Source organism: Stegodyphus dumicola, chromosome 8 (genome assembly GCF_044657685.1).
Source record: "Stegodyphus dumicola isolate Sdum_Otavi_A_Nest chromosome 8, ASM4465768v1".
Taxonomy (NCBI): Eukaryota; Metazoa; Arthropoda; class Arachnida; order Araneae; family Eresidae; genus Stegodyphus; species Stegodyphus dumicola.
This window is the reverse complement of record NC_140775.1, coordinates 147,584,545-147,603,484: the sequence shown is the minus strand read 5'-3', so window position 1 is coordinate 147,603,484 and position 18,940 is coordinate 147,584,545. Positions and strand designations below refer to the sequence as shown.

At 31.0% G+C, this 18,940-nt stretch overlaps 1 protein-coding gene across 2 annotated transcripts in view; it reads left to right on the top strand.

Moving 5' to 3' along the window:
• Positions 1–6,855: 6,855 nt before the first annotated feature.
• Positions 6,856–18,940, top strand: part of LOC118186462 (uncharacterized) — a 147,522-nt gene continuing 135,437 nt past the window's right edge. For both annotated transcript variants that reach the window (XM_035356564.2, XM_035356563.2), the window contains exons 1-2: positions 6,856–7,013; positions 18,468–18,652. In XM_035356564.2, the coding sequence (XP_035212455.1) occupies positions 6,926–7,013; positions 18,468–18,652 (273 nt within the window). In that variant the 5' untranslated portion in view covers positions 6,856–6,925. The remainder of the gene's footprint in view (positions 7,014–18,467; positions 18,653–18,940) is intronic.

The following is an 18,940-nucleotide window of genomic DNA, read 5'->3' as shown; positions in this document are numbered from 1 at the left end:
TTAGTTATGAAGTACTAATAAAATAATCTTTAGCTAAATTTTTATCTCAATATGGTTCTGAAACTCAGTAATTTATATTGTTACGTTTTTCTTTTCTGACACCAGTCGTTACGTTATTTTCTTCCTTCACGTTCGTACGGGGTTTGTGTGGATTTGGAGTGAATAACGACGACACTTGATGAAGTATCCAAACACACTTTATTTACCAATATTAATCAAAACAGCTCCAAAACACTTTTACAGTCGTCGAAGATCTACAATATACACGCTGGAACAATCAGCAACACAGCCTTCACACTGTCAGGCAATAACGGTGGAGACAGCTTCACTGCAAAGCACCAGAGTACAGCTTCCGACTCTGTTCGGTCGATCTCGGAACTCCACGTACTCTCGGGACTCTCCACGCTACAATTTGCAATGCACTCGACGATACACAAGAGTATAGCTCTCGACTTAACACAGTCTAAGACAAAACTCGACGATGCACTAACTCGTGATACACTAAAAGACTCTCTCGATGCACTCGACGACCAACTCGGCCCTGGACTTCGAGACACTCGCTCAATGACTGACTATCAGCTCGCTAGACGAGGCATACACTCGATACTAACTAACTCGCACTCTAGACGAAGCACACACTCAATACTAACTAACTCGCATTCTAGACGAGGCACACACACTGACTGAAACGCAGTCGCATGGACCTCCGACCTAAGGTTCTACACCAATCAGAGTTATATGTCCAGGCGACGGAAAAGAATCTACCATCCACCGCCAGCGGCATTCACTGAATCAATGATAGTAATATTACAATGCTAAATTGACAATATCATTTATACAATAATTGCTACATAATAATCCGTATGAAAAATAAATATACGATCAATTAATAATTACATTGTCATGGATGGGATCTAACTTCGTGTCCTTAACAGTTTGCACACCTCATTATGTGTGTCCATAGCAATTTGCACACTGTGTCGCAATTATCCACAAGACAATCACGAAATTGCAGTTGGGAAATTCATTGTAATATGTACACTATTTTACTATTATACACAGAAGCAAATGTTTTGTAAATAATGACTTGGCTCCAAGATGACAAAAAAAAAAAAAAAAAAAAAAAAAGGGGGGGGGGAGAACTAATTTTTAAATTTTTCAATAATTCTAAATTATGTAAAACTACAGATTTGTTAAACAGTTCCAGTCAATACAAATTGACTGGTATTCCAACAATATAAAGCACATATTCTAAAATAAAACATCTAATGGAAAACAAGAACTAATTCCAAATTAAAATATACATAAAATACATAGTTATTCAGCACATATTATATACCAATCATCATACCATAAAAATACACATGTTTCAAATGTTGCAACTAATTAAAAAAAAACTGCAACTAATTTTTTTCATTGGCAGTTAAAATAATAAAATTCTATTATACAATTATAAATAGCACAAATAAACAATTTCAATCTATGCAAATTGACAGGTATTCCTACAACATAAGAACACATATTCAAACATAGCTAATCATTCTTGTAAAATGGCTATAATAGTGTCCAATTTCTTCAAATAATTAAAAATATCTACAGAAAAACAGGAACCAATACCCAATTGTAACAAACATGAAATACCAAAACTTATTCACTACATATTATATACCAATCAATTATACCATATAAATGCACTTGTTTCAAATGCTGCAATTAATTTTTCATTACAGTTAGTATTGTTATCAATCCATTATACTATATAAATGCACATGTTTCAAATACTGCAACCAATTTTTCATTACAGTTAGTATATTCCAATTTGCTAGCTAATAAAATAAATCCGCTTTAAGTTGAATTGGCTGTAATAGTTCACAATGCTTAAAATAGTCAAGAACATCTATTAGTAAACAGAAACTTATACCCAATTGTGATGAACATGATATACAGAAGTTATTCTGTACAAGGCTGTTATAATTCCAGATCCTATAAAAAGCTACAAAACATCCTCGGATGTTTATTTTTATATGCAAATAGAAAACACTTAACTCTCTATCAAATATAGAAGTGACATTTACCAATTCTATCAAAACTCAATAGAGCTAAATAAATAGTTCATACATTTAATTATAACTCTAATAACAAGGAAGCATTATAACCGACATCATAATTAGATACTGTTCTTACTGAAAATGCAGATATTCTAAGAACTGTAATGAACTTTTTTTACACAGTCAGAATATTCCAGTTTACCAACTAACAATAATTGTAATTAACTTACAAAAATGCAAAAATAATACAATAATAACAAAATGGCAAAAAAATAATAAAAAGAACAAAATAATAACTATAACAAAAAAATTATAATTAAAAGCTATAATATTAACATACAAACAGACAATTCCCAAATGCAGAACTTATTCCCATGTGGAAGTGCAGAGCACATCCAGTACTTAATAGTCCTAAATATTCTATGCATTGAAGTTAAACACACAATTATCATTACAACATGTCAAATGGGAAAAAAAATTTAAAGGCTACCCATAGTGCAAATATTATGCGAAGGTTGTTGTAAACGTATACATCTCATTGCAAATATTAAAAATTTGTGTTAATTTGTGCTGAAGAATTTGTCGTTTTAATAGTGTTTTAGTCCATTCACTCCAATATAAGTCTGATGGTCTTTGCAGATGAAATTCAGCGGTGAGTGGTCAAGAAAACGCAAAATGGTGTGGAGACCCAATACTTCCACAGTGACATTTGTCATCTTCCTTGAGATGCAGTCGGAATAAAAACGACGGAAAGGGACCGTTTTCCGTGAGGAAAAGTTGACTACGCTGCAGATGAAACCAAAAATGTTTCCGTGACTTTTGGCAAAAATTTAAAAGTTCTTCTGCTTAGACACCGTCTCCTGCCAGAATGCATTATGCCCACAGTAAAGCTCGCCGGAGGTGGAATTGTGGTCTGTTGGTGTTGTTTCTCCTGGTATGGGGATTGGGACTTTTGATCCAAATTTATAGTAAGTTGAACGCGGATGCCTACTGCAGTATTTTTGATGATAGTGTCCTTCCTACGTTGTAGCAGTTTTACATGTAGGACCTATGTTATTTTCAGGAGCAAAGCCAGCTGTCATGTTGCCAGGTCCACCATGAATTGGTATGGTGACAACGGGAGGGGGGTTAATTGAATGGATTGGCCTGCCCACAACCCTGACCTGAACTCTATCGAGAGCCTCTGAGAAGGGTTGCATCGCCGAATTAAGAGGTGCAATAACCGTCCAATCTTTAGCAATCTTGCTTTTAAGCAAGAAGAAAGAAGATGAGGCCTTTGGCGAACGCCGTTTCCTCCAGTCCGTGAGGTGAAGTTTAGATCAACGTCCAGTATCGGCGAAAGAACTTGCATGTCTTCTTTAAGGCAGGTGGAACAGGACATCCCTGAGGTGGAAGAAAATACCAATAGGAATCATATAAGGACTTGTGAAATGCATACGCCGGGGGGTTGAGGCTGTAACTGTTGCTCGTGGAAGCTCTACGAACTATTGAATATGAATAAATATTGTTTTTATTTTCTATAACAGGTGTCCAAATACTTACTGGTAGCTAGTGTAGTAAGATAAGGTTAGGCAGTGTTAAAAAAAATCAGGTTAAGCATAGCTTAATGAGTAATATTTCCCAATTTGAATTAAAAGAACAAATTGCTTTTTATTAAATCCGATGTAAGTACTGCATGTCTTTTTCTACAGTTAATACGAGTACTTGGAAATCCAATATCAATCGTATTAGAATTATTCATAGCTTAAAATATTTATTTTGTTTGTATGAGACGCATTTTGCTTTAAGGAAAATTGCTTTTTCATGTCTCAGTTTTACATCGGCCTTTTTTCATTAAGTACTGATTTTTATAATCAAATAATGCTTACGCGTTTCGATTAATCACTTCAAAAAATAAAAATGGCATCATTATACAATCGTTTATAAAGCAAATCATCGTTATCGTGATTCTAAGGGCCCTATACTTTGTCTGATCTTGATATCTACAGCCAATTTAAATTTAAAAACTAGAAGCAAAATCATTCTTTTTAAGTGCTGAATTTATTAACTCAGTTTATTATTATTTTAACTAACCAATTACTATGATTTAGACTTTTACTATAACTTTTGCTTTTCCGTTTCCTCACTAGTAATGCAAATCAGTTAAGGAAGTATTAAAGTTGAGATTTTAGGACTGTAAGACGGAGCGTATTTCCGTCTCTGGAGGCCACGTTACTAGGTTTCGCTGGCTTTTAAAAGATTCAGATTATTCGGCTTTGCGTTATTTGCTGCCGCCATTTAAATTGTTATGTCGGTGAGAAGTTCTGAGCCCACTTAGAATTAAATTTAATTAGTTTGAATTCTGAAGATTAGTATTGTTTTATGTTGCATCGTCATAAATGTGGCTGATATTGTGAGAACCCAATGTGCCTTTGTGTTAAAATTCTGATCTTAATAAAAATTTATTCTAACTTTTTCAAGACTTCGTAGTTCATTTAGGACACAGCGATAATTTGCTTAATGTCTCTTAGATGTTTGATTAATTTATGCTACCAAAGAAAGTCAGACTCTATTAAGTTTATTAAAATTTAAAAGTCAGTAAATGCGACAGCGACCTTTAAGTGTAGCCCTATAAATGCAAGAAATTCTATATCACAATACTACTTAGTTAAAAATAATAATTAGTTCTGTAATTTATCAGGCTACATTGTTTTTTTTCTAGTCTCGTGACCAAAATATAATTTAATAAACTTGTAGAAAATTGTCGCATTTCGCCATAAGCCCTGTCGGGGTGTAATTAGTGGTCACATTCAACTAGGTATTGAAAGATGTTCGAATCATGGTAAGGAAACGACTGACTTTTAATGTTTCCTGCTTCGAAAAAACCTAATGCTTCTTATTGTATTTGAACTAAATCTTTTGTAGTCGATTACTCGCCACAACGTGAATTTGATCGACTAGGTCTCATGCTTCTTATTGTATTTGAACTAAATCTTTTGTAGTCGATTACTCGCCACAACGTGAATTTGATCGACTAGGTCTCATGCTTCTTCCCAGTGATTTTACAAAATGGAGAGTGGAAGAAAGCATAAATTATCATATTCCTATGTATACGCTGTTCTGATGTGAGTGGTTAACAAGTTCAGAAGCAGTTGCGTTCATATATTTTTTTCTCGTTTTCTGCTTCGAAAAACTTACTAGTCTTTTTTGCGAAGTCAATCTAAAATTAATATAATTTTGTTTCTGACTATTTCAGATTTTGGATATACCTTGCTTAAAAAATATATTTTTGTTTGTTGCATATTAAAGTGGATATTTTGCTATGCGTTACGTTACTGTACTATTTTGTCTTCGCCCTTTCTAGCAACGAGTGAGAGTCTTAGAAACTATCTATAAATAACTATTTTACAATGTATATAGCCCTCTTTTGTAAATTTTATGTATGATCGAAATTAATCTTCTTGTACTGAGTTTGAAAAATATTCATGAAATTGAATAGTTTAATGATTAAATTTCAGTAGAAATAATGCCTATAATAATCATTGCAAATCATCGTAAACTTCGAACTCGTTGCTTGAAGTTCGCGTGCTTTAACTAGTAATACCTTCATGTAATGTTAATATAATTTAATAATAATTCCCAAGTACGTATGCCATTTTGCACTTCGGCTAAGATCGTGCATTGCATATTAAGTAATTTACATCATGCTGTTTGTAAGAATTCTTAAAGCACTTAGACTGGATGGCATTATTTAATTGACACTAAGTATACAACGCTTCATTTTCGATGCTTTATCTCAATTTTGATCGAAAGTTCAGCAGAGGAAATATGAAGTTCTTACAGCCTTCTTCTTCCATTCTTTCGAACTAAATTTTAAGTGTCCCATTTCATATAAAACTACAGTCACAAATGTCCGCTCTCCTTATGAAAATGTCGATCCCAGAAATAGAGGCTTGTGAGTCCAGGCTTTACGAAGCGTCCCCCGTGGAGTCTTTAATTGCTATGGTTGAGATCTGTTCTAATAGTCTTGGCTCTGTGGCTGTATAGGCTCTGTATAGAATACACGAGCTGGGTTCCACGTAGCATCTATCCGAGTAAGTGAAGCCGGTTAGAATGTTCTTTAAACCCTCTGAGATTTGTCGAAAAAGCCGCTTTTTTTCACCAGAGTCGAAGGTCGGCGATGTCTTCAGACCAATATTTAAATGTCGCTTGATTGCCATACTCTTCAGTCCAACCGTACGTCTCGCCTAATACAGGCGAACTGAGCTAACGGCTAATATATTCTATAATTACATTAATTCACAAGGATAAGCATATATATTTTAGCTAGTTTGCGAAGTACCTAAGGTATTCATATATTTGTCCACGAAGGCCAAATTTATTAAGACAATTTTTATAACTAGCATTAAGATCACCAGTAAATAAGCAATTCATTAGCAGGTTTTCTTAAAATTCTACTTTTTTTAGTCGCAAAATAATAAGTAAACAAAAATAAAATCACTGGAATTCTTCGAACACAGTTTAAAGAATAGTACAGTAATTCAAACGATATGAAAATTTTTTTAATCCATTTAATCTGATAACAATCAGTATAATGTTCTGGAAAACCACAATGCCAGAAACAAATGAAATATAATAAAATTCTACGATATGATTTCATATGATCGTCATATCTATTTAAATATCGTGTAAACGTCAGTGATGTTGCCCCGAAATCCATTGATAAAAACTTTCTCCGCTTTTGTATCAATGGCCGAAACTTAGTATGAAGATAAGATAAGGTTATGAATTTGAGTTGTTGTTAGAAACATATTTTATGCACTCAAAATAGTTTCGTCGTGTCATGAAGTATTTCTGTGAAGCTTAATTTGTTATTTTAAAAGGAATTAAGGTTAATCATGTTTGATTTCATTTCATTCAGCAGCTACTGTTTAGTAGGTGTTTCAACACTGCTTATTTATTTTTTGTGGTTCATCAAAGATAAAGGTAAAACTTGTTTTCTTATTTTATTTTCAGTAATAATTCCCATTATCTGACAAGTAAGCCTGAACACTAAAACTGGGTTAGACTCCCTCCTAAGCCAATTTTAGTGTTCACTTGATAAAATATTGCAAATATTTCAGATTTTAGTTTGAGGTGAAACTCTTCCTTTATAATAGAGTATCTTCCTAAAAATTTCGCATTTAAGATGTTGAAATTTATAGCTACTAGGTTGGGTATATGTTCCAGGAATACTTATTTGAATTTGGAAGGTTGTAGGGTACTGCTTGTATAGAAACTCAAATCAATGTCTTTCAGATCCTACTAGACCAAGGGTTCTCAACTTTTTTTGCCATCATTTCCACCACTGCTAGAAGATCATTCCCATCTCCTTTCCAAAACTCGAAAAATAAGTGTATACATTTTTCTACATTCCTATTTAGATGATTTTTTAACGTGTTTTATAACTTGAACAATAGGGAATGTAGAAAATGGTGATAAATACTAACACAATTAAAACTTGAAGGAAAGCAGTTTTTTATATTCATAAACTAAATCTAAACATATAAATAAAAGGCTGACCACATTCCCCTCCATGAAATTATGAAATTTCTCCTAAGTCTTAATTCCACCCTATATGAGTACTCCTATATTTGGCTGGCAAGCGAGTTATTGCTCTAGTCAATGCTAAGATGGCAAAGTCTTACATGAACTTTTTCAATTAACAAAAGAAACCACTTGTGCTAGAAGATAAATCCGCTACTTGTGGGTATTTAAAATAACATAAGATGAAGTTATTTTCAAGTAACACAGTCTGAGATTGCACACAAAACAGTCTACTCAAGTTGGCTCAAATAACTAACGTTTTTAAGTTGGCTAGTAAAGTGGCTAAAGCCGGAATAAACTTTAGCAGAGCTGGTGAAAGTACGTAACTGCAAACGAGGCTGCCAGAAGCTCTAAAACATTCATACTTTCGTCTTTAATACCAACCAGCCACTAATTTGAATTCTGGTGAGAACTGCAGAAAAAGAAGTTATACTTAAGTTTTAAATCCTAATAATTGGCTAATTAACATAAAATGCTGCAAGGTGTACATTTAAATTCATGTTATTGCTTAAAATATTGAGATATGTTTTGTTTACTATACGCTATTTATGTAAAATTATTTCACTGCTTCTTAAATTTAGTTTATGATCAACATACTAAATATGAATATAATGTAGGGAAACTCGAATATTCTTAAAAAATAAAAATAATATTTTAAAAGAAAAATATTATCAATATCTTTTAGTTTTCTTGTTTATCTAAACTATGCAAAAGTGTGCTCGAATATGAATGAAACTTAAAAAGCTTTTCAAATTAAGTTATTAATTGAGATGAATTGTCTCCTTTTGTTTACAAAATTTATACTGATATAGCAGCTGCAGTGCTTGAAATCTGAGAAGCAGTTTCCCATGGAGGTAGGAAGTAAGATGGAGTAGCCCTAAACAGGTTTCTCCCGTACCCTGCTCTGAAGCACCGGCGATCCCTACGTAGTGACCAAAACATTGGGTCATTTACCATTAAGTTCAATGGGTTTTGACGCGATCGGATGTAAATATTTTGTAATTACGTCGTAAATATACATATAAATGTATATATTTTCTTTTTCTACAACACTTCAGAGTCCTAAGTATATGAAAACAACATATTTTTAAACAACATTTCATTCTGAACGGAATTAAATGCTATACATTTCGCAGAACAGTTTTCTCGGAATGGTTTAATTTGAATGAAATATTTTCACACGTTTTCGTTAATTACATTAGAAAAAAAAATTAAGGTAATTCAATTTTATTCGGTTAAGGTACAAAAATTAAGATCAAAGTTTATAGTATTATTAATATTAAAATTATACATTATTTCTTTTCTATTTATAGAGCTACTTCCTAAAATACTTTCTTAGATATGACATGATTTTTTGGCTTCTGAGGCATCTTTTAAATCGAAAAGTATAAGTCAATTTATAATTAATGATCTATTCGGTTCATTTTAAATTAGAGAATTATTAGAAATTAGCGAAATACTTTAAATAGTACTTAACTTACTATGAACATTTCTAAAAGGGAATAAAATAAGGATTTTTTCTAAGTATTATTTAAAACTTGTAACTGAGTTATTATAAAATGTAAGGGGAATAATTCTTTTATTTATACTTATAAGACTTTTTTTTACCATTAATTTCAACAATACATATTCCAAAACTCTTTATTACTTTCTTAAGTGCGCATCTCATAGCATTTGCTTTACAATGCCATTTAACAGATTGCTTACCAGTACGAACAATTCTTGCTTAAATAGTTTTATAACGTATTTGTGAACAGGATTTCAATTTATGTTTACAATTCAATATTAAGGTTATTATATATTTAGATAACATTTATAATCATTATAAATTAGATACATTTAATAATTAGATTTCTTCATATTTTTCATTTCCGGCATGTGAAAATCTTTAATTTCTGTGCATTCACTATATTTTATTTTTAATTAACCCAAATAAGTAAAATGTGTAAGCCCAAAGGGATTATTTTTCAGATATATAAAATTAAAGTGATGAGTTTAAAATGAGCAACAATAAAGCCTCCCCTCTAAAAAATTTAAAAAGGTACATGTTACAATAATATATGGATGTGAAAAAAATTTATTTTATTTAAAACATTTTGGCGTTTGGAACATAAAATAAAAGTAGCGAATACTCTATCAAGGGTATCGAAAGACGTACACAATTTTTAAGGTACCGTAAGTTATTTTTCATTCTTTAACCATAACATTTTTGTTAAAATTTATATTTTTGTAGTTCAACAGCTTAGAATTTTATAAAACAAATTCATAATCAAAATCGCTGTGGTTAGTTATCGAAAAATAACCAAGATGTGATTTTTGAGTAAATGTCACTAAACTATACAAATTACTATTATCTATCACACTATGAATGTTTCTTTCATGTGAAAGTGTTCCTTTTTCGATTTCTATGGAACTGTCGTGTGTCGAAATACTATCAGAACACTAAGGAAATGCGTACGTGACTGGGTAGCTCGCCGTAATGAATTAGGAGCATTAAGTCAACTTTTAATGATCTTCGGGGCGAGGATATCCAAAGTTAAAATTTGATCAGAATGGGTGAAAGACAATTTGCAACTTCATTCGAAATGGTCTCTCTACTTACTCAGAGGAAACAAATTGCATTGTTTTGAAATGTGCCAGCAAAATTAAAACTGCTTCGGTTTCTGGCTATGGGTGACTCCTACAGTTCTCTGCAATATTCATTTCGAATTCCAAAATGCACAATCAGCATATTTCCTCCAGAAATGCGTGAGGCTATTTTCTCTATATGAAGGTTGAGTGAAAATTATTAATCTTTTTATTGAGCTCTCCAACTCCATTTAACATGTTAATAATGTCCTCATATGCATTCTGTCGGCTACTTTTATCTTAATACTTCCGATGATTGTTTATATATAAAATCTAATCTATTGTTCAAATAAAAACGGAAGTCTGTAAACAAAATTTCAAAATTTTAGATTATATTTTATTAGGTGTAATTTGTCATGAGTGAAAACTGGTTTTTCGAAATTTATATTAAAAATATCAAGTGGTTTCCCTTTCATTTATTTTTATAATTGAAAACTGTATTTTATTTATTAAATTGAATATTTATACAGTTTCAAATTGTATTCACATCTTGGTTATTTGAATAATATATAATTTTATTGTTTTGTGATTGAAGAAAATTCAGAAATAAATATGTATAAATAAATATTTTGAATCCGATACCCTAATTTAATTTTCTTCTATGTTTATCCTACAATGTAAAAAAACCTAAATTCATTTTGATCAGTAGTTATATTTAGGTATTAGTAAACAATGGTCATAATATTCAGGCAGTGAAGTATTCCATATTATTTCACAAGATGCATATGGATTAAAAAATACCATAGTTTGATTGTCGTTCCATCTCGGCATTTTCGATATGATGGAAAAAATTGGACAGGATGCCTCTGCGAACATTGCTCGGGTTATTGCCCTGATCGATTTTCAATTGGTTCGCAGCAGAAATGAAATCGCTGACTCATCTCTCTTATGTTTCTATTGTGGCGAAATAAGCATTTACATTATCAAAGAAGTCGTAGCGAGTGGCTTGCTACAAGTCACTGGAGAAATGTAAACCGGTCTTAAATGAAGTATACAATTCAGACACTTAAAACCATCAAGTTTAGTTTCTCAATAAATTTGACAAAATGTAATTGAGCAATACTTTCTTTCTTTTCGAGAATTTTTTTAGCAATAATAATCAATATATAATCCATATATAAACACTAAACATAGAGCTCAAAATTCTACGAAGAAAATTAAGAATGTGGTGCTAAGGGACTCCAAAAACTCAATATAAGGATCAAGGTCCCCTGAAATTGCAACAATTGCGTTCTTTTTTCAATGTTAAATTAAATATTAGTAAACGTAATCTATGCAAAGTATCAATTAAAAACGCTTAAAACCCTTTTAGGTCTGTACGCTAAAGACGAAACAAAACCACAGCTTACAGTTTTCAGGTCTCGAATCTTTACTGAGTTTCATAGTATTCGCTGATTCGATTGTCACATCCCTAGTTAAGTAAATTGAATTCAAATTTCATTAATTAACTGAATACAAGTTTCATTGAATAAAATTATGAATATAACTATTTAACTAATAAGTCAGAATGATATATTCTCAATATTCTTATCTGATAATAAAGTTAATAACAAAAGTATCAACTGCATTTATTCATATAATATAAAATCATCAGTGGCTGAATAGGTAAAACATATGAATGCTGGCGACTTTTCGGCGACAGAATACGCTGGTTAAAGGGAGCTTTTATGGTCGAATGCAACGGGAATGAGCTGAAATGCTTTAAGAAGCACAAAAGAATCTTTTTTTTCTTCACTTTGAGTGTTCTTCCTGTTATGAATTATCTTTCTTTAGTCTGCTATATACATACATTTAATATTGGTCATACGTATGTGAGATCTAGTGTCTATAATAGCCATATAAAAAGGTAGATTTACAGTATGTTACTTGGAAACATTGAATATATATATATTTTTTACAGATTGGTTGTATTATTTGGATGGTGGCATCGTACTACTAGTGTTGAGAGGTTTTGCCACTTTGCCGCTAGCGGGCCTGCATATTTTAGGATTTGAGATGCAAAATTTCTTATTGCATTTAGAAATTAAACTGCTGGAAATCAGTCAACAACAGGCACACAAATGTTGATAACTAAATCAAATTAAAGTTTGATAATTGGTAAAGGTGATGAATTAAAAAAATTCAAGATTCGAAAACTTTTTTTTTTGTCATCCTAATCTTTTGAGTTTGGACCCTTTCCGCCAAAAAGAAAAGTAGTTAAAATTACAGTCCAAAACTTTAGATAGATTAGCTTTACTGACGGCCAACAGACGCCCTCATTTAAGAAAGTAAGATGAAGGATGCAATTGTTACAATTTTACCGATACCTGGAATCACCAGAATATTTAGTGGTGCTCTTGATTATAATTTTGCTTCAGTATGCGATCTAAAGATATTTTTCATAATTTTCAAGTGATTAATGGGTTGTGTTTTCTTAAAAATCTTGAATTGTTTTGACGATCCGAGTATAAATAACATACTATTTATAAGTCTTGGATTTTTCTAACAATTTATGCATAGTGTATAAACACCGCGTCCGGCACTTCAGTTTGTAACTTTAGAATAAGCAATACAAGGCTATTTTTTTGTTCCTGCTTGCCTAGTAACTATGGTAACGACTGTTGAGGAAGATAACAACTCCTATAGTTTGCTAAAATCCTCCAATTCCTTCTGGGCTATGATCATCCCGTGTACTACATTACTATCGTAAGTGAGAGGAGGGTTATTACGACCTTGAAGTTTTTGTTTTAAAGCAACACAGCAATTTTAAGACAACATTTGGGCAATTCAATCGTTTTAAGAATGTTGAATTTTGAACTGTTATTAAAAATATGAATAATTACTTAAAAAAAATATGCTTCGCAAATGAAAAAGTTCATGAGTTCTAATTATGCATATCATTTACTAAATTTCATTTGTAATTTTTTAATTAATATAGGTGAGCTTTGGAAAACTATATTTTTAGATTTGTTTTCTATCAAAGCCAGATTTTGAATGTTGCTTTAAGTAAAAACTTTTAAGGTTAACTAAAAGTTGTTTTTTCCCTCATGTTATACTTTTTGAAGGATTCGAAAGATTTGAGAGATCTGAGAACCTTTTAGGATTCGGACTGAACGTTTAATAGTCATCCCATAAGAATACATACCTCATTTTCATACAGTAATATTTAATTTATGTGACCATGCAATGTTTCTTAAAAGCGAAATTTCAAGATTTTTCACAAGATTTATTTTCTTTAGATATCATTCATTTTGAAAAAAAAAATAATCGTGAAGGAATCTTTATATATATAGTTGCAAATGTAGCAGTTTTTCTTGTAAAGAAATTTTAAAAGAAGAATTACTGTTTTTATCCTCCCTCCCCCAGCTTATTTAGAAATCAGACAAAGAAGTTAGTATTTTTTTTTTATTTTTTTATTTTTTTTAAAGGTTCTCCTGAAAAAATAAATTAGAAAGTAAACGTAATTTTAATAACGTTCCATAGTCTTATCTTGTCGTCTCTGCCCATAAATGGCAAATAAATGATTAACTTTTCTATTGATTTCTTTATGAAACATGATGAAATTTTGCAATAAATAATGATGCCAAGAAAAATTTAAATGATAATGATGAAGTGCAAGACAGTAGATTTCATAAAGCCATACGATTTGATGGAAAGTAACATCGTATAAATACTTCAATAAATCCTTATTTAATATTCAAATAATCCAATGAAATATTTAACATTAGCATAAAAATTACAGCTCATTGCTAATTCTTGCCTTAAATCTATGGCATTTGTTACATGGGACACCATGAACATGCCATATATTTTTACACCCATATGATTTTACGACTAAAAAATCATTTGCAATAATGTGAAGTATTAGGAAAACGTCTGCACTAAATTATAGTCTTCTAGCGATCTAATTAGATACAATTTATATATTTTCATATCATAAGCAGTTTATGCAAAATATTATGATTCAGTAGTGTACGGGAAGTATAATTTTATTTCAAATCAGCTTGCAGTGAAATCAATTCTCTAATTTTTTAAAAAAAATTTAAAATATCTTTTAATAAAATTAATGTTTAGGACATATATTAAAATATTTATTTTAAATGTTGTAGTAACACTACTGTATATAAACCTGCTCCCAAAATTTCTATATACAAGTTACACGAAAATTTAAAAACATTAAGCTGATTGTCGAATTTCTAATTCCCGAATTTCAAGATCTTATGGGTTATAAGCTTACAGCTTTAAAGAAATAATAAATGAGTAATAAATATTGTTGCGTGCGTACGGGTTCGTTATGAAATGAATGCACAAGTCCGATGAAAAATGAACAAAAATTTATTATTATCACAACAGAAATGCTTAAATTTTCTCAAATTATCATGCAGTATCACAATATCTCACAGTAGTTATCTTTTAACTACTTAAATGTACAATAGAACGTAATTCAAAACAGCTAAAGAACGCTAATCCGCGAATTCGCTATAATCAACAACGGCAGTTTTCTAAACAACAAACAAACTAAGCAACTACTACAAACTGAGATGTTTTCCTCCTTTTATAAGATTTTAAAATCACGCGCTAGAATTTTCCAGTACTTTCTCGAAATCAAAAAGAGATATTTATTTATTTAACGCACGCGCTCTTGTATTTTTAATTTTTCCGGCTTAGCTTTCTTTTAATATTCGTCACGCGCTGCACTGCGCGAGAAATAAAACCATTTAATTTATAATTGAACTAACATTAGCTTTTTAAATACCAAATTCGTAACAATATTAATAAATTAAGTTTGATGGCCTACCTTTCTTTCGACTTGTAATATTTTCTTCAAACACACAATTTTTTGAAAACTAACGAATAAATTTTGTCCCTTCATATTTTTTCCCAGGATCATTGCAGTAGCTGAAAAATTATTATCATCCATGTTTAGGATGTTAGGCTCCATATTTATTTGATGTGAGAATAACAAAAAACTTTTACGCTACTCTTCTTATTGTTGTTATTCTTTTGCTTACAACTCTATCTTTCTCTGTATTCTCAAATACTACAACACATAAAACATAGTTCTCGGAGAACAAGGACACACAATAAACGTTGAAACCATTATATGCTGCACGTGTCAATTGATTCAAAGTATTGAATCCGTTCGTTTGTATAATAAAAGGATTAAGATATGCCATGCCATGAAACCAGTTTCAAGCAATCGGAATAGTTAATATTTATAATACAAATTTTGTCTTGATTAAAAAAAAACTCTGAGCAGTTCTTTGTAACAGCAGTAAAATAACAAAAGAAATTTTTAATCATGTAATTTTTATATTTTATGAGCAAATTCGAGTAAGAATTTTTTAATTTATCAATCTTTCTTCATTAGCAAACAAATTTAGCATCGTCTAACGTTCGATGTATCTAAATAAATCAGTAGTTACTGAGGCGTAAACATTTTAGTGAAATATGCTAATAAGCTTAAAATAAACTAAAAGAAAACTATGAAAGCAACTTTAAAATAGCACAGATCTTGTTATAACTAAAGTATATTAAGAGATTTAAATGTCATAATCAGAGTAGCTAGGAGTTTTTCAAATTGCTTTGAGATACACAATGCATATAAATGATTTCAGTTAACTTTTGTATGAAATGCTACATTAATTTGAAAAATTCATTCCTTTCCATCCTTCGAAAAGGAAATAAGTTTATAGAACTAAGATATGTTCACATTCCTGTCATTTAAAAGCGTTTGTTAATCTCTTAAATTTAGCAGAATTGGAGATGTTTTAATTTTTTACGTAGTGAAGTAGATAAATAATTTTTTTTCTAAGCAATTCCTAAGCAAAATATATGTTTGGAACAATTCTCATCGATTAAAGAGCAGTAATTTTTTCCGTATTGCAAAAAAGTCTAATTAAAGGATAATTTTTATATGAAAAAAATTTAAAAATGCAGGTTAGTAAAACTGAAGCAAATATGCAAGAAATTAATTATTAGGAAAATGGTTCACATATTTTTGTAATTTTGCATGCAGTTGAAGCAATTAAAATTTGGGTATAACGCATGTAATTGAGATTTCTAAATGCCACGTATACCTAATATGTATCACCTTTGCAGGTACAACATAGCAATACATTATATGAGAAGCAAAAACAATGCAATAAACAGTTCGGCAAATCGAGTAAATGTAGTTTATAACAATATTTTGCCTACTGATGACCTGAAATCTTTCATTTATTAAACTTAATTAACCTCGAACGAACACGGTTAAGGCCCACCAGTGGCCGAGCGTCACTGAACACTGATAATTCGGTCCGAAGCTCGAATGCCGCGAACGAGCTGGCTGCATGGGCGTTTTCCTTATGTGCAACGTGTATACGAGCCAGTTTCCCTTAGAAAGTCCACTACGAAGGTATCCCTCCCCATAGACAGATAACCCTAGTGTGGTTTACCGCAATAATAAAAACATTTAATTTAATCACCAACACGGTTGTTAAAAACTTTACCACCAGCGGCCGAGCGGTAAAGACGCTGAACACTGGTAGTTCGGTTCGAGGTTCGAACCCCGTGAGCGGCCTGGCTGCATGGGCGTTTTCGTGGTTTTCCCCATGCGTAACGTGTATATGAGCCAGTTTTCCTTAGAAAGTCCTCCACGAAGGCATCCCTGCCTTTAGGCAGATAGCCCTCGTGTGCTTTGCCATAAAAAATAATCCAATCCAATGCAAAAACTTTACATTTCAACGACTGGCTCTGCCATATAATTTTCTGTTGCAAAACCTTTGAAGTCTCTGTAAAGGGCAGATTATGACAAATCATATTTGTGGCAATTATTTCCGTAAAAGTCAGAAATTAAAATTTACTTTCGTCTGCTCAAATAAAACGTTCAATTATGCTTATTAAAACCAACAAAACAGTATAGAAGAGTTTCCCATACTGTTCTTTCTTTTTCTTGAGAAAAATATTAGACAGACTCGGAGATCAAATAAAACTTACATTTCAAAATAACCCTTTATTACCGAATTTATTACTCGAAGGAAGCATGAAAATTTGCTTCAAATTTTAAGGTGCTACTTTAAATACTTAACATCTAAAACTTTTCAGATTCGCACAGCTATTCAGAAACAAAAAATTACGCATTTATAATTGTTGCAAGTTATATAACTTTGTAGACTATTCCGTGCTTTTCAGGTTCCTTTCCCCAAGGCCGTAATCGAGAGCTACGTTTAAAAATACGAATTTCACGTAGAGCGAAACTTGTGAGCGCATAAAACCAGCTCCGTTATCAGAGAAGCCCCCCTGTGAATGGCCCTTAACACTTTACATGGAATTCCACATTTCTAAAAGTTAACATCCAAGATAATTAAAAAGTTTTGAAATGAGGTCTTATGAGTATAGTCTGTTAGAATCTATACATTTTTATCGCTGAGCATATCTGATCAAACTTGCAATGTTATAGATATGCAAGATTTATAACCTTGTAAAAAAATTCATATGAGTGACAAAATTCTCAGATTTTAGTCTTATGTGCACATTTGAAATTCTTTAGTCTCAGCCCTATGGAAGCTAGAGCAAACTATATTTTACAATCAATTTAATAGTTGATGCCATGAAATGAGGCCCAGTAGTTTCATAAGGATTATGAAGCTCATATTCTTTTCTAATGATATCTGTTTAAACACTCTTCTCATATACCCATTCTCTTTTGTATTCATTTGATAAATCGCATTCTTTGTTTACATTTTACACCATATCTGAAAAAAAGGCCATCATAGGCTATCACGTTGCTATTTGTTTCGCATTTCCCGGTTCACTGAAGAAAGAACAAATAAAAAAAAAAAAAAAAAAAAAAAAAAAAAAAAAAAAAATGTTGAAACTTACAAATCTCGATTTCCAAACACTGAAACATAAGTGGTCTTTGTATAGCGGAATACATTAAATTCGGATGGCGAAAATAAGGATACCAAACGGTAGTAATATTAAATTGCATTAAATTAGAGAAGGTATTTCTGTTAATTTTCAGCATAAATTTAAGTAAAATCACTTGAAGATATGTAATATGTTACAATAAAATTCCTTATATGATTATATAGTATTTTAAAAATTAAAAATTTTTTATATAAATATTTGAAATTAAATATTACAAAGAATATATTAGTGCACACATCATTTGCTAATGTCTGTATAATTACTTTATATTTGTGACGTCCTGTATTTTCAATATATTTATTCAAAAATAGAAATTTATCTGAAATAATGTTTTAGGGTATTTGTACTGGAAAAGATATTGGATTTCTTTGATTTCTATACATTTCTCCAAAGCAAAATTACAAAGAAGATTGTCAGAATACAAAAATTTAAAAAGAAATAAATTATCGCCTGTTGAAATTGGCTTTATTCCCTCTGCTTTTGAATATGAAATTGAAAATCCTTGCCAGAAGAAAATGAAAGTAAGTTTCAAGATCATGATCAATATTTTATATATATATAATAACTATCAGTTTGAGGTAAACTCTATTGTTAGGTTTTATGTGCATAAACGACATTAAAATAAACCCATAATTATTATTTTGTTACATAATGTAACTTATTGTTTGTTCACAGCTAGAAGAAATTATGCTTTCAGAAAATAAGTATACTGTAACTGTTACAAAAATATGTCTTTTAAAAAATATGAAATCATGTTTATGCTATTTTTACTAGATAACCAGAATTTATATTTTCTGTACAGAGCTGCT